Source organism: Bubalus kerabau, chromosome 4 (genome assembly GCF_029407905.1).
Source record: "Bubalus kerabau isolate K-KA32 ecotype Philippines breed swamp buffalo chromosome 4, PCC_UOA_SB_1v2, whole genome shotgun sequence".
NCBI lineage: Eukaryota > Metazoa > Chordata > Mammalia > Artiodactyla > Bovidae > Bubalus > Bubalus kerabau.
Genome location: NC_073627.1, coordinates 110,860,501 through 110,887,985, shown reverse-complemented (window position 1 = coordinate 110,887,985; position 27,485 = coordinate 110,860,501). Strand labels below are relative to the sequence as shown.

Here is a 27,485-nt window from a genome sequence, read left to right as displayed (position 1 = left end):
AGAGTGGTTGACAGAGGCCAGAGGGAAGAGGGAATGGAGAGTAGCAGTTTAAAATATAGTGTTGGATTTCCCCGGTGGTCAAGAACCTGCCCACCATGCAAGGGACATGGGTTTGATCCCTAGTCTGGGAAGACTCTACATGCAGTGGGCAACTGCGCCCATGCACCACAACAAGGGAAGCCACCACAATGAGAAGCCCACGAACTGCAACCAGAGAGGAGCCCCACCCTCTGCAACTGGAGAAAGCCGGTACGCAGCAATGAGACCCGGTGCAGCCATAAATAAATAAATAATTTTTTAAATAAAATAAAATGTATAATGTCAGCTTTGCAGGATGGAAAGAGTTCTGAAGATTAGCTGCACAATGAGGTGAATGTATTCAACACTAGTGAATGGTTAAGATGGTATATTTTATGCTATATATATTTTACAATTAAAAATTAGAAAAAAAAATTGGGATAGTACAGGTTCACAACCTCTTGTCTATGATTCTGAAATCCCCAAAGCTCTGGACACCAAAAATATTGATTACAGTCTGCTGTCTCCCAACTCAACTGAGGTGTTAAAGAATAAACAGTCTATGTGTCACATTTATCTTCTAAAAACTGGAAAAACTCTGAATGCTGAAAGGCCTCCAGAAGTTTCAGATAAAGGACTGCTAACCTGAATTCTGATAATATCCATCTTTCCTCTTTAGACGAGAGCAGATAGATCCTGACTGTGGACAACTGATCCATCTATTCACTGACTAATGATGCATTATAGTCTGTGGTTTGGGGGTTCTACTGGCTGGTCCCTGCTTTAGAAAAACTAATCAACAATCTGAGTAAAATAATTAGCAGTTAGTTCTTTATTTTGTTTTCGCACTTTCTTTTACCAACTTCAGGTCTCACTTTAGGACACTGCGTGATCCTGTGTCCAGCCACACACTGGCACCCAAGAATGCTGGGCAGGCCACGGTTGGCACAGGCACAAAGTGATGTTTCAGGACAGCTTACCAGATCACACCTGGGCACACTGGACACAAACTGAGCACCCTGGCAGCCAAGAATAAATCCGGCTAAATTCAGGAGGACACACACCACAGACAGCAGCACAAAGAGATTCACCTGAAACAGCAAGAAAAGAGGCAGTTAGAGAAAAGATGACGGCTAAATTCAGAGACAGATTTTTTTCTAAGTAAAAAGACTCATTCTTTTCCTAAAGGAAAAAAAAGCCAGAATCATGTTTTTAATGGGCAAACTTTCCCCCCCACTTTTTAGAATGCTTTAAATTGTGCTGAGGAATGCCACTGACGCTCAAGTCTTCTCAATTTCAAGTCCCTATTTTTCTTCCTCTTTGCAAATAATAGAGTCCTGACTTTTAGCTGTACATGACATTAAGCCATGGCTATTTCCTCCTTGAGCCACTGTTATTTCTTCCAAATTTTATAGAATCATGGTAATTGGATAAATGGAGAATTCTAGAACATAAGTGGAATCCAGGAAAATCAAGGAGTTCAGAGCCATTACCAGCCAGAAATCATAGTATATGTGTAAAAATAAAATAAAGGTGAATCTTTTTTTCAGTTCCAAACACCATTGGTACTAAAGAAAAGGCATGCAATGATCTTCCAAGTACTCATCTCCAAAGTTAAATATTACAAATACTATGCTAAATGATTAAGAATTGACAGAAATCAATCAAGAAGCCAGTATTTACTTAGCACAAATTAGAAACTACAAAGGATTTTTCAACCTGATTTTTCAAACATATTTGCAGAAGACTTAAAACCTGAAAGATTTTCAATCTTTTGCAAATATGAAAGATTGAAACTAATGATTATCAGTTTTAGAACCAAACGTCATTTCAGGGAGTCAATATGTCAGGACTGGCTGGTAAATGAGTTAACATGTGAAGTCTAGAGAAAGCTCTTTCCTTACTACTGGTATTTCAAGAAGCTTGAAAGTATCCCCCAGACCCAACGTATGAGTCAATATTCAATATTACATGATGTCCCTTTTCTTAAGAGGAATTCTTCTTTCCTCTCCAAGAGGAGTTGAAGAACTGTAAACAACTGAGTCTAAGAATCCAGACCCTTCCTGAACCTGACTGAAGACTCTTTCCTGACCGATGGACAAGGAGACTTGTTTTTCACCAAGTCTGGCTTCTGCTTCTCTCCTTTTTTGTTAATTGGTAAAAGGATTATGCGCCCTGTCACCAAATCTTGGGGAAAATGCTGGAAGTGGCCTCTGTGTTGCCATTTCCCAGGCCAGCTTCCTCTCTGTCTGTAAACTGGACTTGCACTGTGCTCCCATGCAAGAGCCCCCTTTTTACTGTCATCCCTGATCGTGCCTAAGCTTTTTGGGAAATGAGAATTCATAATTAGCAAAAGACAGGACATGGTCTTCTTACATGGCTTTCTTCCATGTCCTGGCAGTTGCTACTCAAAGAGTACCTCTGGAATCTTCACACTGAACAACACAATTACTGTTACTATGGGGAATCTTGAACTTTCCTTTGGAAATTTTCTTTTAATGAATATCAGATGACTTGAAAAGAAAACATAGCTATAATCCTTATACCCACCAGCCCACCACTAATCTTCATAACTGAAAATTAGCAGCATCAGATTTAGAATGGGTGAGAGTCTATTACCCAACACTGGACCACAAATCTCTTCAGTAGAATCTTAAATCCAGCACATCAAAAGACATCAGTAAGAAATCAATAGGCAAGCCACCGACTGGGAGAAAACATTTCATGCCTATATTGAATAAAGAAGCTATGTCTAGAATATACAAACAACTCCCCAACTCAATAATAAAAAGACAAATAACTCAATTTTAAAAATCAGGCAAAAGACTTGAACAGAAATGTCACAATTTGGCAAAACTAATACAATTATGTAAAGTTTAAAAATAAAATAAAATAAAATAAAAAAAAGATATATGAATAGCCAAGAAGCAGATGAAAAAGTGCTCAACATCAACAGTCATCACTGAATGCAAATTAAAACCACAGAGGGATTACCTCACACTAACTAGAATGGTTAAAATTAAAGACTGACAAGAGCAAGTGTTGGTGAGGATAAGGAGCATGTGGACTCTCAAACACTGCTTGTCCAAGTATAAAATAGTACCAACACTTTAGAAAACTATATGGAAAGAGGAAGGGGAGTAACTTTCCAGTGAACCCAACAAACAGTAAATTAACGAGGTGACCAAGGTTAATATTACTGATAAGTGATATTGACACCCAACATTCTTGACATCTCTGATAAAGATGGCACTTTACTCTGTGATCTTCCTCACCCAAATTCATAAAAACTTCAGTCGATTCATGAGAAAACATCAGATAATCCCAATTGAAATACATTTTAAAAAATACCTGACCAGTATTCTGCAAAACAGTCAAGGTCCTCAAAACTTGAAAGTTTGAGAAATTGTTACAGCCAGGAGGATCCCAAGGAGATATGACACTGAAATGTAATGTGGTGTCCTGGGATGGAATCATAGACAGAAAAAGGACAGTGGGCAGAAACTAAGGAACTCTGAAGAGTACAGACTTTAGTTAATAATATATCAATGGATTTCCCTGGGGGCTGAGACGGTAAAGAATCTACCTGCAATGCAGGAGACCAGGGTTCGATCCCTGGGTTGGAAAGATTCCCTGGAGAAGGAAATGGCAACCCACTCTAATATTCTAGCCTGGAGAATTCCATGGACAGAGGAGCCTTGAGGGCTATAGTGCACAGGGTTGCAAAGAGTTGGACACTACTAAGCACCTAGCACTTGCACTTTTCACTTTCAGTATATCAATACTGGTTCATTAATGGTGCCAAATGTACCACGCCAATGTCAGATATCAATAATAGAGGAAACTGGGTATGCGGTATACAGGACCACTCTGTACTATCTATGCAATATTTCTATAAAACTGTGCTTACACAGTCGTGTCTGACTCTCTGAGGCCCCATGGAGTATAGCCTACCAGGATCCTCTTTCCATGGAATTTTCCAGGCAAGAATACTGGAATGAGCTGCCATTTCCTACTCCAGGGGATCTTCCCAACCCAAGGATTGAACACTCGTCTCCTGCATCTCATCCATTGGCAGGTGGATTCTTTACCATTAGTGCCACCTGGGAAACACTTCTGTAAAACTCAAACTATTCTAAAATAAAAAACATACAGATGGCTAATAAATATGTGAAAATATGCTCAACATCACTCATCATTAGAGAAATGCAAATCAAAACCACAATGAGGTATCATCTCGCACTGGTCAGAATGGCCATCGTCAAAAAGTTTAAAAGTCTACAAAGAGTAAATGCTGGAGAGGGTGTGAAGAAAAAGGAAACCTCTTACACTGCTGGTGGGAATGCAAACTGGTATAGCTGCTATGGAGAACAGTGTGGAGGTTCCTTAAAAAACTGGGAATAGAAATGCTATATGACACAGCTTTAAAAAGTTGGCTTAAAAATTCAACATTCAAAAAATTAAGATCATGGCATCTGGTTCCATCACTTCATGGCAAATAGATGCGGAAACAATGGAAACAGTGACAGACTTTATTTTCTTGGGCTCCAAAATCACTGCGAATGCTGACTGCAACCATGAAATTAAAAGATGCTTAGTTCTTGGAAGAAAAGCTATGATCAATCTAGACAGCATATTAAAAAGCAGAGACATGACTTTGCCAACAAAGGTCCATATAGTGAAAGCTATGGTTTTTCCAATAGTCATGTATGGATGTGAGAGCTGGACTATAAAGAAGGCTGAGCACTGAAAAATTGATGCTTTTGAACTGTAGTGTTGGAGAAGACTCTTGAGAGTCTCTTGCACTGCAAGGAGATCAAACCAGTCCATCCTAAAGGAAATCAATCCTGAATATTCATTGAAAGGACCAATGCTGAAGTTGATGCTCCAATACTTTGGCTACCTGATTCAGGAAATCAATCCTGAATATTCATTGGAAGGACTGATGCTGAAGCTGAAGCTCCAATACTGTGGCTACCTGAAGTGAATACTTTACCAACTGATTAGAAAAGACCCTGATGCTAGGAAAGACTGAAGGCAGGAGGAGAAGGGGATGACAATGGACAAAATGGTTGGATGGCATCACTGACTCAATGGACATGAGTTTGAGCAAGCTCCAGGACATGGTGAAGGACAGGAAAGTCTGGCATGCTTCAGTCCACGGCATCACAAAGAGTCGGACATGACTGAGCAACTGAAAACAAAGAAGATGGTAACGACAATCCTACATGCAGGGCGACAAAGGAGACACAGATGTAAAGAACAGACTTTTGGACTCAGTGGGAGAAGGTGAAGGTGGGATGATTTGAGAGAATAGCACTGAAACATGTACATCACCATATGTAAAATGATAATCAGTGCAAATTCAAAGCATGAAGCAGGACACCCAGAGTCAGTGCTCTGGGACAACCCAGAGGGATAGTGTGGGAAGGGAGGTGGGAGGAGGGTTCAGGATGGGGGGACACATGTATACACGCAGCTGATTCATGTTGATGTATGGCAAAAATCATCACAATATTGAAAAGTAATTATCCTCCAATTAAAATGAATAAACTTTTTATCTGCAAAAAATCTGAATATATACCTACAATTTCACTGCTGGGAATAGACCAAAGAAATAAATGCAATTGCCCACAAAAGGACTTACAAAGGGACATTTACTTTAGCATTATTCAAACTGGGCCAAAAATGAAAAGATGAAAAGAGCTCTAATAACCAACAACAGAAGAATATATAAACAAATTGTGGTCCTTTTAAATGATGGAATACCTCCAGCAGTAAAAAGGAACAAACTGGTGATACACAAAAACAACATGCAGTTCAAAGACATTACATTGAGTAAAACAGGCCAGATACTGTAGGATTCCACTTACATGAAGTTCAGGAACAGACAATCATGGTGAGGGAAATCAGAAGAGCAGTTGCCCTCCCAGAGGAGGTGTGATGTGAGGGGACTGATTAAGAAGATATAAGGCAACTTTCTGGAGTGATAAAAATGTTTTCTCTCTTGTTTTGGATATTGGCTACATGGGTGTATCCAACTGTCAAAGCTTAGCTAGTTGAATACTTATGATCTGGAGTTTATATAAATTATACTTAATATATATTTTTTTAAATAAGGAAGAAAATTCTGAGTCCAGCTGTCAAGACAGCAGGGTGAGATCATATAATGTCAGAACAACAAAGATGAGAGAAAGCTCCAGGGATTCACTGCCTAATGGGTTGGCTTCTCTTCTACAGTGGAGGGGCTGCTAGTGAGAAGTCAAAGTCACATCACCAGAATGGCCACCTGCAAACCTCAGAATAAAGACCTGCCCCAAGGCACACAGGCTGTGTACAAAATTGCCATGCACTCTTTCCCAACTTTATTCCTGATATGGATTTTTTATTACTGTTATTATAACTCTGGCCAAACACTGGCCAAATGGTCACCTAATCACTCTAGTGTAGATCACTGTAGCATATATCAGACATGGTGGCTATTAGGATACCAAGCACATGTCTTTCAGAGATTAAATCAGGCTCAACTTTATGAAATATTGGAGTTATATGGGACTCAGGATTTAAATGGACCTTCAGAATGGACTCATCTGGCTTTTACCTAGTTATAATGGTATAACTTCCAAGACTCAAACATCCACCCTATCTATCACCAGATGCAGTCGTCTCAAACAGAAGACAGTAAAAAATCAGCTACTAGTAAAGAACATCATAGTCAAAAGCCCACTCAGTTATACCTTGAAAGCAGAATTTCTTATACTGGTATTTTCTTCTATTGTCAACAATTTTTGCCTTTAAAAAATCATTGCATGTGATCTGGATTTCTCTTTGTGGAAGGCACCTGAATTTTTCATCAGGACACTTGGTTCAAATTCAGGCTTTCCCCTTGCTTGCCGTGATACCTTAGACAATCTCTATTTCTACAAGACTTGCTTTTCTCATCTGTTAGGAAGGTCTATTGTCCTACTGGGAGAAAATACATGCAAATGATTCAACCGACAGGTGCTTAATTTTCAAAATAAATAAGTAGCTCATACAACTCAACAACAACAACAAAAAAAAAACCCTATTGAAAAGTGGGCAGAAGATCTAAACTGACATTTTTCCAAATAAGATATACAGATAGCCAACATGCACATGAAAAGATGCTTAACATCACTGATTATTAGAGAAATGCAAATCAAAACTACGATGAGGTACCATCTCACACCAGTCAGAATAACCATTATTAAAGTCAACAAACCACAAATCCTGGAGAGGCTGTGGAGAAAAGGGAATCCTCCTACAGTGTTGGTAGGAATGTAAATTGGTGCAGCCACAATGGAAAACAGCAGGGAGGTTTTCCAAAAAAGAGAGTTACCATATGATCCAGCAATAGCACTTGGGGCATATTCTGGACAGAATTCTAATTTGAAAAAATATATGCATCTCTACAATATGCAAGACATGGAAACAACTTAAATGTCCATCTACAGATGAATGGATAAAGACAATGTAGTAGGATATATATACAATGGAATACTGCTCAGTCACAAAAAAGAAAGAAAGAATGTCATCTGCAATAACATAGATGGACCTAGAGATTATCATGCTAAGTGAAGTAAGTGTGAGAGAGACAAATATCATGATAGTACTTATACGTGGAATCTAAAATATGACAAAAATGAATTTACCTACGAAACAGAAACAGACTCACAGACATAAAGAACAGACTTGTGGTTGCCAAGCAGGAGAGAGGGTAAAGGAGAGATGGACTGGGAGTTTGGGATTAGCAGATAAAAACCATTATATATAGAATAAATAAACAATAAGGTTCTACTGTATAAGACAGGGAGCTCTATTCAATATCCCATGATAAACCATAATGGAAAAGAATATGAAAAATAATGTACTTATATGTATAATTAAACCACTTTGCTCTATACCAGAAATTAACACAACACTGTAAATCAACTATACATCAATATAATAAGTTTTAAAAAAAAGATCTATCATCCCAGGTACTTTCCAAGATTAATGAGGGAATAACACAAAATGATGCACATGAAAATCTTTTATATGCTGCAAAATACTAGGCAACCAGTTTTACTACTGCTAACAATAGGCGTTTTGCCTTTGTGGGGAAGACTTTTTATTATAAAATGAATTTCACAAAATGTGTTGCACTGGTTTCCAGCAGCAGCAACTTGTTCTTACACTTGCGATGCATGCCTGCCCCCCGCATTTACGGCAGCTGGAAAGGATAGTCAGTTACTGCAGTCTACCTGTCATAATCTGTAGGTACATTATTTCCAAAACTCTTCCATAAATTCTCTCTGAAGCCTGCTTTAGGAACTCACTCCAGCATGCTGACCATTGACACATGTGTGTGAGGTGTCTCCTATTGGCCCCTCCAGATCCTCTCTCTGCTCCCCATACTTCTCCCCTCCTCTCGGGGAGACTGATCTGCAGACTGTATCAATGGGGCTACTCTGCCCTCTGGTATCTGGTTTGGTTCAGTCAGTGGGTGCCCTGGAAGAAGACCCAAGGGAGAGAGGAGGATGAGGTTGGAGTAATTATTCTCCTGGTTCCTTCTCTGCAGCTTCAGGTTGGCTGTGTCCCTCATGAAAAGCCACAGGTCTTCTCAAGGGCTCCTCAGTACATGATCCCAAATTCTAGACTCTGACTACCTTCCCCTGTCAGGACTACACCCTGCACAGATCTTTGTGAACTGGCCCTTAATGAACTTCCTGTCAGGTTATCTTTATAGGATTTTGCCAAGACCTTCTCTATAAAATTTTTCCATACATTTAACCTAATTTTTTCCCTGTTCTTTAAGCCTCTTATTTTTCTCACTTCAAACTGAATATTACTTGCTCAACGAAGTGAACCCCATGGGTTACAGCCCCTGAATTCTACTGAAGCCAATTCCTCACTGTGATTTACCAACATGTGTGTGTGCATGCACGCTAAGTCACTTCAGTTGTGTCCGACTCTGTGCGACCCTATGGACTGTAGCCCATCAGGCTCCTCTCAGGCTCCTCTGTTCATGCAAATTCTCAAGGCAGGAATACTGGAGTGGGTTGCCATGCCTTCCTCCAGGGGTTCTTCTCAACTCAGGCACCAAACTCGCATCTCTTTCAACTCCTGCATTGGCAAGTGGGTTCTTTACCACTAACGCCACCTGGGCAGTTAGGATTTACCAACAAGAAACACAAAAGCCCAGCATTCACGGAGAAAAGTCTTTCTAGAATTTATATTTTAGCCATGAAAGACTGAGGGACCCAAGAAGTAGAGAGTTTGCCTCACTGCATCCTTGGCTTTCAAGAGAAAAATGCAAAATCCAAGATCCAAAGAGGTGGTCCTTTCACAAGGACTGGCAATATGAGTTAAGCCTTTTACGGTTTCAGTTTCATTGTTACTAACTTGAATCATATGTATCTTCTGATACTTATACACCAGGTAGCTTGCCACAAAAGGTATGTTTGTCTTTTCTTTTCTATTTTTTGGCCACCCCACACAGTATGTGGGATCTTAAATTTCCCATCCAGGGATGGAACCTATCCCCCTGTAATATAAGTGTGGAGTCTTAACCACTGGGCCTCCCAGGGAAATCCTTGGAGGTATGTTCTTCAATTGAGTATCTGGAATTCACCGTAACACTGATCTCTTGCAAATGTGTCCCCAGTCCATTCCAGGTCTCAATTAAGTGACCCAATAAAAGAATCAGTCTGGGGAAGCCATCCAATAAGAAACATCACCTGTAATTTGCTTATTCCAACCTGCTGAAAATTCTTCATAATTTCCATCACGTTGTTGTTCAGTCACTCAGCCGAGTCCGACTCTTTGTGACCCATGGACTGCAGCACACCAAGCTTCCCTGTCCTTCACCATCTCCCAGAGTTTGTTCAAACCCATGTCCATTCAGTCAGTGATGCCATTCAACCATCTCATCCTCTGTCGTCCACTTCTCCTCCTGCCCTCAATCACTCCCAGCCTCAGGGTCTTTTCCAATGAGTCAGTTCTTTGCATCAGGTGGCCAAAGTATTGGAGCTTCAGCTTCATCATCAGTCCTTCCAGTGAATATTCAGGGTAGAAATCTTTAGAATTGACTGGTTTGATCTCCTTGCTGTCCAAGGGACTCTCAAGAGTCTTCTCCAACACCACAATTCTAAAGCATCTATTCTTCATCACTCAGCTTTCTTTATGGTCCAACTCACATCTGTACATGACTACTGATTATACAGACCTTTGTCAGCAAAAAGATGCTTCTTCTTTTCAATACACTGTCTAGGTTTGTTATAACTTTTCTCACATAACATCATTAAATAATTATGGCTATCACAGCTTGGTATTGTTGAGTCCTTTTTGATATAATATTTCTATCTCTAAATAGACTGACCTTTCCCTGCTGCATAAGGAGTTTTATTTTGCTTCTTAGTTCCCTACTGCTCTAAACTTAAGATTCACGTGAAAATAAACTATGTATCTTTAAATAAATAGTTTCACTAATTGTGTGAAGGTAGAGTAGCTTAAATGAATAAGTTTAAAATAGTGAATTGAACATAAGCATTTAGTTCTACTAAGTCCTGAAAACCCATTAAATTGACAATAAAGGAAATATTTTTAATGCAGAAATTCATAAGGACCAAGAGGAAAAATTTTAGAAGTTAGAAAGCCAGTGTGCAAGCATGAATTGACTCAGGGCTCCTAAGAAAACTGAATCCTACAACAGCAATGACGAAAGCCCAAACACAAGAATTTATTCCTCAGTCGCCACATGTTCAAAAATGGGTGGCAGCAGATACCTCTGGATGTAACAGTGAGGCTAAAGACAGAACTGGCTGAGAGTCTAAGCAGCAATTAGAAAATGGTACCACCACTATGGGAAACTAGTGGCAGTTGCGAATGAAGTTAAGTATCTATCATCCTATGATTCAGCAATTCACCCTCAGGTGCATTAATGTATACATTGATGGATTATTACGAACCCATTGCTATGATCTTTCTTGTACATGTCTTTTTGTGGGCATATGCCCACAAAAACTGGAAAACAACCCAAATGTCCACGAATAGGAGAGTAGAGGAACAATTTGCAGTACCCTCTTAAATGAAATAAAACCCACTGCTATAGTTTGAATGTCTGTGTTCCCCCAAGCTCATAAATAGAAATCCTAGCCCCATAGTGACAGTATTAGGAGGTGGGGGTCTTTGGGAGGCAATTAGGTTATGATGGGCAAGCATAAATTTACTCAGTGGTCCTGAGAAAACTGAATCTTACAACAGCGATGAGGAAAGCCAAAACAACAGAATTTATTTCTCATGAATGAGATTAGTGAATTTGTGTATGTATTTTTCAATTTAAATATCAAAGGCTCACCAAATTATTTCCATTAGAAACTTCTCAAAAAGGTTTAATTCAAAAAATACTACTACTGCCTCAGAATCCTTTTCTTTCACACTCTCTTTCATCTTTTAATTTCCCAAGAAAACATCACTGGTACCCATTTAGTCATGATGCCTTATTTTTATCAGATGATCCTGTTGAAAATAAATGAAAATCAGAATACACTTTTCTCCAGTGGGGTACAAAAACATAGGTCATCTTAAATATTACTGAATGAATGAACAAATCTATCAATGAATAAGTGAAAGAAAATTGATTCTTATGATAAACACTATTTGGAGGTATCATGCATCCTTATCAATATTGTGGAACACACACACACAGGCCCTGAAAGGCAGTCACCAGATTGACTATCACTGCTTGCATGAAAATGGCTACTGCGATTGCTCCTGGTGGAACTCACCACTTCCTGGGGAGCAAAGATGGGAAGGGCTGGGACTCCTTTCCCATCATGTCATAGGAACGAGTGGGGGCAGTGAGTGAGTGGGTGGAAGAACTAAGTACCCAGTGCATAGAATTCAGGTTACATTATCCCACTGAAACAAGAACACGATGCGATCTGGCTGGGAATGTGACTGACATTCTAACTTTCATGTTCTCGGAGACAAGAAGTCCCAGCTCCAAACTACTGGTCAGGCACTGGTTAATAGGATGAATGTCATAGGACCTATGACAATGAACAAAAACACTTATTTGACTCTTAACATTCACAATTTTAATTCAGTTTGGAGAAGCATTTTAATACACAGATGTAGAATCAAGGGGCCCTTGTAGGGCCAAGTTATCTAAATACAACACACTGACACCGGGGGAAAAAAGGAAGACACCGAACTAAAATCTTTCTGAACTAGCTTAGTTAAATGACTCTTCTGATAGACTGTTCAGTGCCATGGCAACCAACAAAACATAATAAATCACAGTGACTCACAAAGCCCAGCCTCTGGCTGCTTTAACCCTGTTACAGGACCTAGCACACGCACTGACTTGGTTTGTAATGCACCTTTAATCAACTCAGATCCCAAGAGAACCTGCTCCCAGGCTTCACTCCCTTGACATCTTTTAAACTTCTTCCAGAAGCCTGGCAGATATATTACCAACGTCCAGGCTGGTGCTCCCTGCCAACAAGCCAAACACAGGCCCGTTGCTGTGAACAGAAACAGCTGTCTCTCTTTCCTCTCAGAGATGTTTAAGTGTCAGATTTGTTCATGTTATGGTTGTCCCAGACTCTCTTTTCATAAAATATCTAAAATATAATTACATTTATTTTGAATTCCTTTTTCAATAGAAGTGAAAGCCTTCTTCCTCTCCCAACCAGTGAAAGACACAACTTTTCATTAGTTTGGAATAGTCTTGAGGTGAGCAAAAAATAATTTCAACTTAGACATGCAAATTCCTGATAAAAATATACAAATTTCAGGACTTCCCTGGTAGTCCAGTGGTTAAGACTCTGCACTGCTCATGCAGGGGGCTGGGGTTCAATCCCTGGTTGGGAAACTAAGATTTCTCATGTTGTGTGCCATGGCCAAAGGATAAATAAATATACAGGCAAATACAGTATTTTGGTCATCTGAGGCGAACAGACGACTCAGTGGAAAAGTCCCTGATCTGGGAAAGATTAAGGGCAGAAGGAGAAGGGGCCATCAGAAGATGAGATGGCTGGACGGCATTACCAATGCAACGAACATGAACTTGGGCAGACTCCAGGAAATGGCGAGGGGCAGGGAAGCCTGGCACGCTGCAATCCATGGAGTCACAAACTGAACAACAACACACAAATACAAATCTCAGGGTACTTTTAAGGCTCCCAGCTTGTGAGAGGAAATTCTGCCTTTCCTGGGGTCCTCCCCGCCGCCCTGTTCTCTTACAGATCCTCTGTGTCCCAGGGCTCCCTTTCAGCACAATGCCCCTCATTTCTCAGGAAAGTGACTCTTCTCACAACCTAAGCAACCAGTAGAGAAGGGGCAGAACTCATCATGTGTCTGGCTCCACAGTTCCCTGATACGACGGAGGAAGCTCTGTCACCCTGAATTCACATGTTTTCATCAGCAATGCAGCAGAGGACTAAGACGAAAACATCCTGATGAGAGTCTCAAGACAAAATAATCAGAGGATGAGGTGACAGCCTGAGATTTGCTCTTTGAACAAGGTGAAAGGCTCAGGATCATGTTCTGCTCTGTCCCACAGGAGTAAGGTGGCAGAAGTAAATTTGGATTTGAAGATAAGAAAGGCAGCAGCAAGTTTTAAATAACATTGCAGAGCTATGACTCTTGAGACATCACTTTCCTTCTCTGTTGGGCTTTTCCTTCATCTGTTGGGCTTTTCCTTCCTTTATCCCTGCTCCTAGCCCTTTCTCCAGGTTACATTTTCCCACTGAATCAAGAACACTGTGATCTTAGCTTCTTCTTTAAAAAAAAAAAAAATGTTTTTAAGATCCAATTTTATTTTATTTTTAAAACTTTTTGGCTGCACAGCAGGTGAGATCTTAGTTCCCCAACCAGGGAATCAAACCTGCACCCCCTGCATTGGAAGTTTGGAGTCTTAACCACTGGACCATCAGGGAAATCTCTACTCTTGGCTTCGTAAGGTTCAGCAAGTTAGAATCAGACTTTATGACTCCCCAGTAATGAAGATCATGGCTCTAGAAAAGTTACCTAGAGATAACAGTCCTCAATGATGGCTTCCATCAAGTCCTTCGCTCTGTACTTCACTGGCTGTTCCTCATGTCAAGAGGTGAAGGCTAATATATACAATGAAATATTATCCAACCTTAAAAAGGAAGTACTGACATATACTACAGCATGAATGAACCTTGAAAACACTATGCTAAGTGAAATAAACCAGATACAAAAGGACATGTATGATTGCACTTACATGAGGTACCTAGAGTCGTCAGATTCATAGAGATAGAAAGCAGAACAGTAATTAGCCAGGAAGAATTGGAGTTCTGGTTGAATGGATACAGACTTTCCGTTGGGAATGATGAAAAAGTTATGGAAATGGAGAGTACTGCTGATTGCACAGCATTGTACTGTACTTGTACAATGTACTTAATGCCATTGTACACACTTTTAAATGGCTAAAATTATAAAATTTTAAATATGTACATTTTACCACAGTTTCTAAGAATCACAAAATTGTTTCAAAAAGGAAAAGACGTGGAGTACAATTCCCAATACACCTCCCCTTGATCCTAAGGTACCCATAGGAACTTGTTTGACCAAGAGAATTCAGCAGAGGTGGTATTCTGGGACATCCAGCCTAGATGGTAAGACGCCTGAGCCACCTGGGCCTCCTGGAACACTGCTCACAGACATGCCCTCTCAAGACATGCTGGGTGGCTGTTACATGAGGAGGTCACATGTTCATGCTCTAGCCAGCAGCCCTTGCTGGGCTCCCGGCCGTGTCTTTTATAAACATGCACTGAAATATTTAAGGAGGAGATGCTGTGAAGGCTGGGATTTAAGTGAAAACAATACAGTGGTGAGGGAGAGGAGAAATGGTTAGGGAGCAGATGAGATGAGCTTGACCATGCGCAGCTGGGCAATGAGCATGGGGTGGAGGCGGCTGTATTTCCCTCAAGTTAGAAGTATATTTGAAATTTTCCATGGCACAGAAAGAAGAAAAAGGAGGAATAGGAGAAAATGAAAGAGGAGAAGGAGAGGGAGAAGGAAGAGAAGGAGAAGAAAGAGAAGAGGAGGAAAGGAGATGGGGAGGGAATGAAGACTGAAGAAGCCAATTGGACTTATCTCTTCACAAATTCAATTTATGGGGGAAAAAAATGGCAGGAAGAGTATTCTATAATACAGAGGACCAAAGAGACAGAATAGTCCACTGAAATGACTGAAACCTGACTGAGTCCTGACTTTTGTAAAAAAGAACAGGCTTACATAGGAGTATTCACTTTTGGATGATTCATCAAACTTTACACTCACACTTATAAAAATGTGTACAAATCATATTTCAGCTGAAGAGTTTTCTGATTAATAAAAATTGTATAACATTTTGGAATAATTGAGAAAATTTAAATATGGGCTGAATATTAGATGGCATTAAGAAATTACAAATAATTTTCTTAGTTATGATAATGTTATTATGGAGAGGTAGAAGAATGTCTTATTTTTAGGAGATAACTCCTAAAGCACATGGGGGTAAAGTACCACATGTCTGAAACTTCACAATAGTTATATACAAAATATTTTATATAAACATAGCAAGTAAGGCAAAATGTTAAAAGCTATTGAATCCAAGTAGAAGGTATATGAGAATTCATTATGTTATTTGCTCAGCTTTTCTGTAAGTTTGAGAACTTTCATAATAAAACATTAAAAAATATATTGAAGAGGCTTTTGCAGGTGCAAAAGTAACAAGAAGCAGAAGCATGTGCCCATCAGCTATTACTAAAGAACTTCTTTCTAAAAGAACTGAATCATCTACCCGAGGAAACAGGGCTCCTGATGGAACAATCCCTCCAAGTCAAATCTTCTTTTGGGCATAAAAGGATTATCTGCTTCTCTCAAGCACACTTTAAACTAAAGCCCTCCACTCAGCAGCACAGGGCTTCCAGGCAATCCTCTCACCCCTTAAGAGACAAGCCTGTTGTGAAAACAGACCCACAAAAGCAAGGGTAGTGATTAAGAGCATGGGCTCTAGAGAGATACCACCTAAAACTGTGTATCCCAACTCTGTCACTACTAGCTACATGACCTTGGGCAAATTACATAACCTCTGTGTCTTGGTTTCCTCAGAATAAAGATACTAATAACATCTTATAGGATTAGTGGGTTAATATTAATACATACATCTCACTTGTGTGTTTATTATTATTACTGCAAATTATTACAAACAGTAAAATACTACCAACCTAGTTCTTCAGTCATAATTAGAATAATCAAGGGTCAACAGACATTCAAAAACATAACACTCCCCAAAAAAGAAGGACCAAGATGTCAACTGGAACTACTGACCCACATGGAGAAAACATGCTCACTCACAGAACAGAAAAGAAAAAGACAAAGAAATAAAAAGTGTAAGACTTTGAAAAGTTAAGAAACAAAGTAGCTCAACTCAAGAGGTCCAACATCTGATTACTGGGTGTTCTAGAAAGACAGAGCAGAGCAAATGGAGGGAAGGAAATAATCAAAGAAATAATAAAAGGAAACTGCTTCGTGTTGAAAAAGAAAAAGAAAGTGAAGTCGCTCTTTCATGTCCAACTCTTGGCGACCCCATGGACTGTAAGCTACCACACTCCTTCGTCCAAGAAACATGTCTTCAAATTTTAAAAAACTCAAGGGTAAAAACAGTCCGAAAGTATGAAGGAAAAAAGACCCACAAAATATACCTTTAGGTTATTTCAGAAGACTGCCAGAAAAATTATCAGTAACTTGGAAATGGGCAAAAGAAATTACTGGGTGTTCCACTTACCTATTCAGGTATTTGGCCATTTTACAACTCTGGAAAGGCAGAGCTTAAGTTGTAGATTATTTTTCAGTAAGGATGGAAACAAAATCTGCCCAATGTAATAGAAAAACCTCGAAATTTACTGCTGGATATCTACCAGTTTTTCTATTTATCCCAGCAGTCTTCTCCTAACATCACCTATGAACACTGAGCTTCTCAACTGTGCTTTGAACAAATTTTCCCTTGTTACTGACACATGTTCATTTTGTACTGGCCTGAGAGTCATGGTTTTATCTTGAAAATTAAACTTTATCAATACCAAGGTAAAGAGAAGATCCTAAAAGCTTCCAGATAGAAAAAGTGGTTGCCCACTAAGGAACATGAAGAAGGAAATGGCAACCCACCCCAGTATTCTTGTTTGGAGAATCCTATGGATGGAGGAGGCTGGCGGGCTACAGTCCATGGGGTCACAAAGAGCTGGACACGACTGAGGGACTAACAGAACAACAACTAAGCAACAAGAATCAGATTTACATCAGTGACAATAGTCATCAAGCAGTGCCTTCAAATTTTGGACGGAAAATCATTTGAACCCAAAATTCTACATGCAGCCAAACTATCATTCAAATGGGAGGGCAAAACAAAGATACATCAAGCATTCAAACTCTTAGAGAGTTCCTTTCTCTCATATTCTTCATGAAAATTTTGGTGGCTCAGTCGGTAAAGAATCTGCCTGCAGTGCGGAAGACTGGGTTCAATCCCTGGCTTGGGAAGATACCCTGGAGAAGGGCATGGCAACACACTCCAGTATTCTTTCCTGGAGAATCCCAGGGACAGAGGAGTCTGGCGGGCTGCAGTCATGGGGTCACAAAGAGTCAGTCATGAATGAGCGACTAAGCACAGCACAGCACATTTTCTGGCAAAATGAAAAAGGAATTCAGGAAAAAAGAATGTGTGAGGCATGAGATCTAAGAAACAATGTCTCTAATCCAATGATGTAAAGAAAATATTTAGATGACATTTGTATAGGATACCCAGAAAACAATTAAATCCAAACTAGAATAGGAAGTTAATAGTCTTAAGAATGTCCAAAGGGGGAAATAAAACAACCAGCATAGAGAGTATAATTAAGAAACTAGATGAATAAAACTGAACTTAGAGTCAACAGATTTTCAATAAAGTTCCAAGACAATTCAACGAGGAAAGAATAGGCTCTTCAACAAGTGATGCTGGAACAACTGGATATCCACTTGCAAAAAAATGCACTTGGACTACTGATACAAGATATGCAAAAGTTAATTCAAAACAGATTATGGACCTAATCATAAGCTAAAATAATATAACTCCTAGAAGAAAATATAGGAATAAATCTTCATGACCATGGGCTAGACCAGGCTTCTTATTAATAGATATGACAGTATAGCAACAAAAGAACTTCATCAAAATCAAAAACTTTTGTGCTTTAAAAGATGCCATCAAAAAAGCCAAAAGACAATTCAGAGAATGAGAGATAATACTTGCACATCAAATATCTGATAAGGGACTTGGAAAGGGAAACTGGATAATTTTCTTAGTTGTGATGATGTTATTATGATGAGGTATAGCAAGCCAAAGACATGCAAATGGCCAATAAACACATGAAAATGCTCAACATCAAGTCAAAAACACAATGAAGTACCACTTAACACCCACAAAGATGGCCAGAATAAACAAGACAGACAGTAATCTGTAGACAGTAAGATGTAGACAAATTGAGACCTGCATGCACTGCTGATGGAAATATAAAATAAAAGTCATTTTCAGAAAACCAGTCTTCAAAATGTTAAATGTATACCATATGCCTCAGCAATTCCACCTCAAGGTTTATAGCCAAGAAAAATGAAAACATGCCCACAAATAAACTTGAACACTAATGTTCACAGCGGCATTATTTATAATAGAAAGTGAAGATGTCTATCAACTGATGAATAGATAGATTAACTGTGGTATACCCATTAATGGAATATCATTCAACAATAGAAAGGGGGAAATGTACTGATACATACTATAACATGATGACCCTTAAAAATATTGTGCTTAAAAATTTGCTAAGTTAAAGAAACCAGTTACAAAGGATCACATATTATATGATTCTATTTGAAATACCAAAAATAGACAATTTTATAGAGACAGATACTGGTTGCCTAGGGCTGGGAATATTGAGGGGAAATGAGGAGTGACTTCTACTGGGTACAGGGTTCCTTTTGGGGGTGATCTGAAAATGTTCTACAATTGATGGTGGTAGTGGTTGTATATCTGTGAACATGCTAACAACCACTGACCTGTACAGTTTAAATGGGTAAATGTTATAGTGTGCCAATTATATCTCCATAAGGTGTTTAAAAATATAAGAGGGCTTCCTTGGTGGCTCGGTGGTAAAGAATCCACCTGCTGATGCAGGAGACTTGGGTTTAATCCCTGATCCAGGAGGATCGCACATGCCTTCAGCAGCTAAACCCATGTGCCACAACTATTGAGCCTGTGCTCTAGAGCCTGGGAGCCACAGCTACTGAAGCCCGCAAGCCCTACAGCCAGCAGTCCATAACAAGAGAAGCCACCACAATGGGAAGCCCATGCACTGCAATTACCGAGTAGCCCCTGCTCTCTGCAACTGGAGAAAAGCCTGCACAGCCATGAAGACCCAACACAGCCAAAAATTAAAAAATAAAAACAAATTTTAAAAAACACAAGAAGCAGCTAGATGATCTCTGAGATTAGGTAACTTTTTCTTTTTTTGTCAACAAGAAAAAAGAAAAGAATCACTTAAAAACTCTAGTAAAAACATAAATCTACATATCAGAGTCACAGTCCAGAACTGAAGCAAACTAAAATATGACATGATCCCAAGTAAACAATAGAGAATAAAAGAGAATAACAGATTTGACTTGGCAGCCCAAAACTGTTCTTAAACACAGTTTAAAATCCTTTAAACACAGGATTAAATTTCCTTCTCTCTAGACCCCATCATTTCTTCCTGGTGCTACAGAAAGTAACACAGCTGATCCCTCAAACAAGCAGGACTCATGGGCATCAACAGAAAACCACTTTGTTTTTTTCCCCAATGTTGGTGGCTCCCACTTTGTAGAGCTAGTTCTTCCTGACTGCTTAGATGAAATTTGAGGCTGGGCACATGATTCTTCTGGACAATATCAGTGACAAAAAGTTCTCCTCCAGGCACTTCGAGTCACAAAAAGTCCCAATTTGGTAATTAAAATATCCAGACCTGTGTGCCAGTCAAAACCTGAAACTGCATTTAAGTTTCAGTTTCTTTCCGTCTCATCTTCTCCTTGTAGGGAGCAAACAAGCCTGCAGTGGGAACGGCAGTGGAAAGAGACAATCTTCTCGATATCCCTGCTTTTTGTGTCCACTTCTCCTCCTGAAGCCTGCCAGTTACAGCTCTGCCACCCAGGAGAGGAGGGAGCCAGAGCAGGATATAAGCTCACCCCAGGCCTACTCTCTCTTACAGGGCCCCAACCCTCTAGTCAGTTGGAAGTATGCATAGTGGGTTTGGCCTGTGAAAGTACAATTATTTCCCAACTGCAGTCTTTAACTCAGCCTCAAGGCACTCCAGCCCGCCCTTCAAATTCAACCACTGTGAGAGCATATCATGCTCTCCACTGCTTACCATTAAGCACCTCTCCTCTCCTCTCCCCACCACAGAGGTAGAACTCAATGCCAGCAATTCAATAACTTTCTCCAAACATTTGTCTCTTTAACCTCTAATCTTTTTACAGTCAGGGAGATAGAGATTAACTAAGGACTGCAAAAATGGTTTTCACCCAGAAACTTTGCAAGTCCCCTTAGATAGTCTAACACATTGGAATGTGGGAGCTATTGACATCAGTTGTATTTTGGCCTCAAGTGAATCTGGAAAGCAAGAATATAATTATAACATGCTATTTCAACCATATTCATATAATGAAAACATTATAAATGCTATTATCAGTTTTCACTCTTTTAGAAACAGTTTACAAAGTTTAAATGGTATAATTTAGTTCTAAGAGCAAATGTTAATGCTAACTCACTGACTATATAAAGGAAATGAATGGTGTTATTATCAAAAGGAGGTAGAAGGGGGAAGAAGCAGAGCTAACTGCTAATTTCTTCATCTTATAAAAGAGAATCAGAGACTTCTCTGGTAGTCCAGTGGTTAAGAATCTGCCTTCCAATGTAGGAGATGCGGGCTCAGTCCCTGGTCATGGAACTAAGATCCCACATGCCGCGTGGCAACTTGGTTTATGAAAGTGCAATTATTTCCCAACTGCAATAAAGCACAAATAATTGTACTTTTCACAGATCAAGCCCACGAAGCATACTTCCACAGAGCCCACGTGCCTAGAGCCCAGGCTTCCCAGCAAGAAACGGCCCCATGCACTGTGCCTAGAGAAAGCCCAAGAGTGGAAACAAAGACCTACACAGCCAAGAAAGAGAGAGAGAATCAAGATACTACTCAAAGTTGATGAAGTAAGAAACAGAACTTTATGATATTATTTAAAATAATAAAGCCATCAATAGGAGAAATAAACATAATTTCAAAAATAGAAGAGGAAGATAGGCAGGAGAGAATAAGCGTCACCCATGACTCACTTTTAGTGAGATGCAGACAACCTCCAGGCACAGCACAACCAGAGAGAAACTAAAATGGTCAATTTGGGGGAATGTAGTCACATTCGGGTGCTGACTGCATTCACACACACACACAGAAATCTAATTATCACTTTCAATAAGAGTAAGAAAGCTAAGGAGCTCCTCTTTTTTTTAAAAGGTTTATTTTCTCTTAAAAGGCACTTGCTGCTGCTGCTGCTAAGTCGCTTCAGTCGTGTCCGACTCTGTGCGACCCCATAGACGGCGGCCCACCAGGCTCCCCCGTCCCTGGGATTCTTCAGGCAAGAACACTGGAGTGGGTTGCCATTTCCTTCTCCAATGCATGAAAGTGAAAAGTGAAAGTGAAGTCGCTCAGTCGTGTCCGACTCTTAGCGACCCCATGGACTGCAGCCTACCAGGCTCCTCCATCCATGGGATTTTCCAGGCAAGAGTACTGGAGTGGGGTGCCATTGCCTTCTCCATAAAAGGCACTTAGCAAATTATAAAAGTCATAATGTCACAGTGGTATGCTTGAAATATATATATGGTATCTGTGTGTGTGTATATATGTTACATATATACATATATTTGATATATACACATATTGTGTAATGTATACATATCACATATAAATATATTTTATAGATATAGACATAAGAGAAATAGAGAATAGTTTCAGAGAGGTGATTTGTTTATTATGCCCTCAATTATATATCTAACTGGGCTTCCCTGGTGGCTCAGAGGTTAAAGCATCTGCCTGGAATGCAGGAGACTTGGGTTCGATCCGTGGGTCGGGAAGATCCCCTGGAGAAGGAAATGGCAACCCACTCCAGTACTCTTGCCTGGAGAATCCCATGGAGAGAGGAGCCTGGTAGGCTACAGTCCACAGGGTTGCAAAGAGCCGGACACGACTGAGCGACTTCACTTTCACTTTCATACATCTAACTATGGGACCCCTATCAGGTCCAGGTCTGACTCAAATCTACCCTCTTTCCCCTTTACCAACATGCACCAATACCTGCTGATACACAATGTCCATTTATAAATTCTTCTTCTCTGTTCATTAAAGAGCTCTACAAGGCAACCTTTGGTATCCTTATTGAGACCCAATTCCATACAATCCCAGCCCTGTTCCCTATTTCTCTTATGTCTATATCTATAAAAACTATCAAGTAGTTCACAGAATCCACAGAGACAGGCTCAGAAATCCGGGAAGGAGCCAAGTGAACCTGGGTGCTGGGACCTCTACCAAGGTCATGCCACAGGAAAGCCAGGGCCCTGGCTGCCAGCCTTGGACGCCAGTGGCCTCTTCTGCCCGATGAAATCTAAGCTGTCCTGGCTATTCTGCATCAGCAGCTCCAGCTTCCAAGTCCTGGGCAGAGGCTTCAGTGGAGAGAGGTCATGGGCTCCCACCCTGGCTGCCAGCATTCAGGAGGGCAGGAGTCTGGCCTCAGAGGCTTCTGGCTGGGGGCAGGGTCTGGCCTCTCATCAAGACACACAAGGGCAGATAAACCAACCCTCAAAATAGAGTTTAAATATGCAGATACCAGCAGCCAGAACCCAAACAAAATAGGGAAGCTAAAACATCCTCCACTTCATCCACATGTCCTCTGCAGATGTTAAGTGGAAAATCAGTCTCCCTCCTGTCCATTCCCACTGCACTCAGTGGACGTGCCTACTCTCAACAGTTCCTTACACATCTTTTCAGGAACTTTTCATGTAACTGCAAACAGACATATGATTTCCCAGACGTTTTGAAAAATCACAAGTGGTACCATATACGTTATTCCATTATTCCATATACTATTTACATTATACCATGACTTTTCATGTAACATCTATTTTAAGATGCTCCATGATTCAAAGTGGTTTCCTCCCTTGCCCCAGAGAGTCACAGTTCACGTAGTTGTCTGAGAGTCATATTCAGAAATTGATCACTGTGGTCTGTCGGGTCCAGAAAGCCTGGATGCAGGATAGTCAGAAAGCCCCTCAACAATCAGACACATACTACAGTGTGTCTGAAATACACTTGGAAACACTTCAGCACAGACAGGGTAATACCATGTACATACTGACTGGTCGAGCTACACCCTCAGGACGACCAAGAATTTATATTCCAGGACACTCAGCTGGCACTTATAAAAAAAGCCACACTCCAGAAGCTGCTGCTTTTATCTTTACCTCCCAACAGCATCCAACCAGCTTTGCTAAATGAGCAGTGACAATGGAAATGAGTTGTCCAACTGATGAAATTCTTGGCTTGCTTAATGAGCATAAAGAATGTTAAAAATGAGTTCCCATGAAATTTATGGTAATAATTAAAACCAACATCCCTTTCAGTCCCCATGTTAATTAATTCTGGGACTGGCCATGCTCTTCTGACCCTAGTAAGCAATACTGAGATCAAAAAACAGTAACTTAGCTACTTGCTCTAAGAAACACTTGTTCCTCAAAGGTAAGACTGTGAGCCAACTAAAACAATTATCAAAACTAACAGTTTACTCAACAAATCTTCCTTCCAGGCCCTCTCCTTCATCAGCCCAGCAATCCAAAGTTACTATCTCATAGGTTTTGCTCAAATACAATCAATTCCCTATCTTGTGAGACTCACCTTAAAATCACCCAGCCAGGATTCTAAAACCCTATAAATATCCTCTCTTCGACTCAATCTTTCTGAGAACTACTGGTATGGTGTACTCCTTTACTTCAGCAGGTCCAATAAACTTAGCTTTGCTTGATCAACAGGATTTCAGGGAATAAACAGTGATATTCGACAAGTTGTTTAGTCACTAAGTCATGACCGACTCTAGCGACCGCGTGGATTGTAGCCCACCAGGTCCCTCTGCCCATGGAATATTCCAGGCAAGAATAGTCGAGTGATTTGCCATTCCCTTCTCCAGGGGATTTTCCTGACCCAGGGATCGAACTCACGTCTCCTGCATTGCAAGCAACTTCTTTACTACTGAGCCACCTGGGAATCCCATTAGAGACAAGGGGATACAACAAATATTACAGGTAAAAAAAAAACTGTTCGTGCTGTTCTGTAAGCTCGATAAAAATTGCAGTTTATCCTTTAAGCTTGTAGAACAGAGTGCATGAACATTTTTTTTTTTTGGTCTGTTGGCTAGTAATTGCTTGTGTAGCAAAATTTGGTCAGAGGGCAGGGGTTCACTTTCACTGTAACAATCAACTTGGCAGGAAGGTTAATTCAAAGCCTTCACAGCTACCTGTTGCTACCAAACTAAACTTGCTAATAATGAGAGCATGAGCAAATGGCTTAGGTCATTTTGTAAAGCAAAGCCTTGATTCTTCCCAGAAAGGAGTTCCACAATTTTTTCTCATTTCTGATTTCCTCCTGGGTGAGGCAATCAGAGCAGAGAAATAACAGCTCTATTGCCAATAGATAAGTCTACTGCCAAACCCAGTCTAGGTAACTTCGTGATACCTAAATGCATACTTTGTCGCCACAGATTACTTAATGACACACTAAACTGAGAGATCAGATCTCGGAGACTGATTTCCTCAGTGAATGATGAAAAACGATGCATAATGTGCTTGCCTCACCTTACATTTTGTAGTTTCGTTGTGCATTCGTGTCTTTTGTTCCTCACTGAGATCCTGAGGGATGGTTGATTTCCCACTGTACAGATGAGGAAACTGAGTGGATAAATTCCTTATCCACTCACTGATTGAAAGTGACAAGACTAAGTCCCAAAACTTGACCTTCTGTCACCTTCTGTCCGATATTTTTGAGTCAAGGGCAAAATTCCTTAAGCTTTTGCCACTTGGGAACATGAAAAAAAAGTAGACAGTCAGCACTAAGGAAATAACTTATTTAAATTATGTTACACATACACAGCACTGTTGGCCACAGAGAAATATCTACTAATTTGCCAGTGGAGGAGGTGATGTACTAGCACTATGAAACAAGCAATGGACTAGGAATCAAAGCTCCTAGGTTCTTTCTAATAATAGTTCATCTGTTTGTGAAGTGGACAAGCCAGTTAACTCTTGAGCCACTGTTTCATTATCTACAAAACAAGAAAAACACCTTCCATAGAAATCATACAAGAATGGTAAATCAAAGAACCAAGAACTCTTATGTATTACATGCATACAAGAGAGTAGTAGTAATAATTCTAAAGAGTGAGAAAAGCCCTCCATATTTATGCCTTAAAACACCAAGTGTGGGGACTTCCCTGGTGGTCTAGTGGTTAAGAATCCATGTTCCAATGCAGGGGACATGAATTTGATACCTGGTTGGAGAACTAAGATCCCACATGCCCTGGAGCAACTAAGCCCACTCAGCAACAAGAGAAGCCCAGGCACCACAACTATATAAAAGCCCACATGCTGTGGCGAAGATCCAACACAGCCAAAAATAAATATAAAATACCAAGTGTGAAACAATCATATTTCACTTTATACGCAGGAGTTTACAATAACCTGGTGGAAATGAACATCTAAAGTTAAAACACCTTCCAGGTAACTCAAGAGGATTTTGGACACCTATCATATGAGAGCCAGAAGGACTCTTAAAGAGAGTGTTCCGAGTTCTCATTTTATAGAAGGGGAAATCAAGAGATTTCCCCAAGACCATCCAATAATTAGTGGTAACATGTCAGCATTAAAATTCAGGTTTCTTGAACTTTCAAACCAGGGAGTTCATTCCAAATTATTAACAACCATGAAATGTACTTGAAAGAACCAAACTGCACAAGCCAGAGCTTCAGAGTTCCTTTTATAAATGTACAGATTCTTGAACTGTGCTGAGGTATTCTGCCCTCCTCCTCTTCTTTATATCATCAGGAATGAAAGGGCCACTACCTATCCTGCACCATAACCCACCTATATGTATATTTCTGACTATCTAGTGATGCCAATTTGTCAATCTCTTTTGACAAAAGGGTCTGGATGTTCCATTACTCTTCCTGTGAGGCACAATAAGATGGAAAGAAACTGGATCCTCAAATGGTTTCATGAAGCAGGACCATCTTACCAGCCTAGCCTACTGGGACCATTAGCTGAGGGGGAATAAAATCTCTGTATACGTTATGCATGCCACTTTTTGAGGCTCTTTGGGGAATGAGGTTTTACCCTAAATACTATAATCTTGAAGTTAGAAGAGAAACTAATGGATCATTTTCTAAAAAGAGCCAATTCACTTACTTCTCCTATTTTTAGTCTAGAGTTCAAATCAACAGGACCTGCAGTTGAGAATAAACCACATACATAACCCCAGAACATCACTGGGGAAAAATCTTCTTCATTCTTGGTACTAGAGAATAAAGCTGTCTTTGATAGTCATTGAAGGTCATATTCATCCCCTCTGTTCCAAACTGACAAGAAAAATGAAAATAACTATAGCTCAAATTAGCACTTCATAAGCAACCAAAACTGTAGGCAGCATGCCTGACTGGGCTTTCACAGTGGCGACTCTTACGACGTATACCACCAAAGAAAAACACCAGCCACTGAGGTTGCTGCCCCAGAGTGAGACCCTTCCACTCCCTCAAACAGAAACCAATGAGTCTTAATCTTTGAGTTTCAGGAGGAAGCTGCAAAGAAAAAAAGAAAAACAAAGGCTGACCTCTAGTAGAACTTCAGCCTCGTTATATGTTCATTGTAATGCATTAGCATGTTATGACACACCACCAGCACCATGACACTTGATCATGGCCATGACAACAACTGGAAAAGCCCATGCAAGGACTGAAAAGGAGAGCTGCACTAGTTCCAGGTCCCCTGGAACTTGTTGCCCCATTCTTGGATAACACATGGGTATTCTATCCACTCTTTCCAATGCCCTCCCTTTTACCTCAACTCTCCAATATATTTGGTGTCTCTCACCCAAACTGGGTTGAGAAGTTGATTTGTGAACTAGGTTCCCTCTTCTCTATCCTCTGTCCATCAATTAAAGCTTGTACTATTCCAGTCTTAGCATGGTTTCATTACTGGCTGTGCAAATCCAATAAGAAAATAACTTCCCTGGCTGAGACAGGGGCTCTCTACCTGGGATATCAGGTCCAGTCAACCCATTCTGCAACTATCTTACCAAGAC

General features: G+C 40.2%; 1 protein-coding gene across 1 annotated transcript in view; it reads right to left on the bottom strand.

Moving 5' to 3' along the window:
* ENTREP1 (endosomal transmembrane epsin interactor 1) overlaps nt 1–27,485 on the bottom strand; it is a 74,224-nt gene that overhangs the window by 31,873 nt on the left and 14,866 nt on the right. Inside the window, exon 3 of the mRNA XM_055578277.1 lies at nt 999–1,109. Coding sequence (XP_055434252.1) covers nt 999–1,109 — 111 coding nt within the window. The remainder of the gene's footprint in view (nt 1–998; nt 1,110–27,485) is intronic.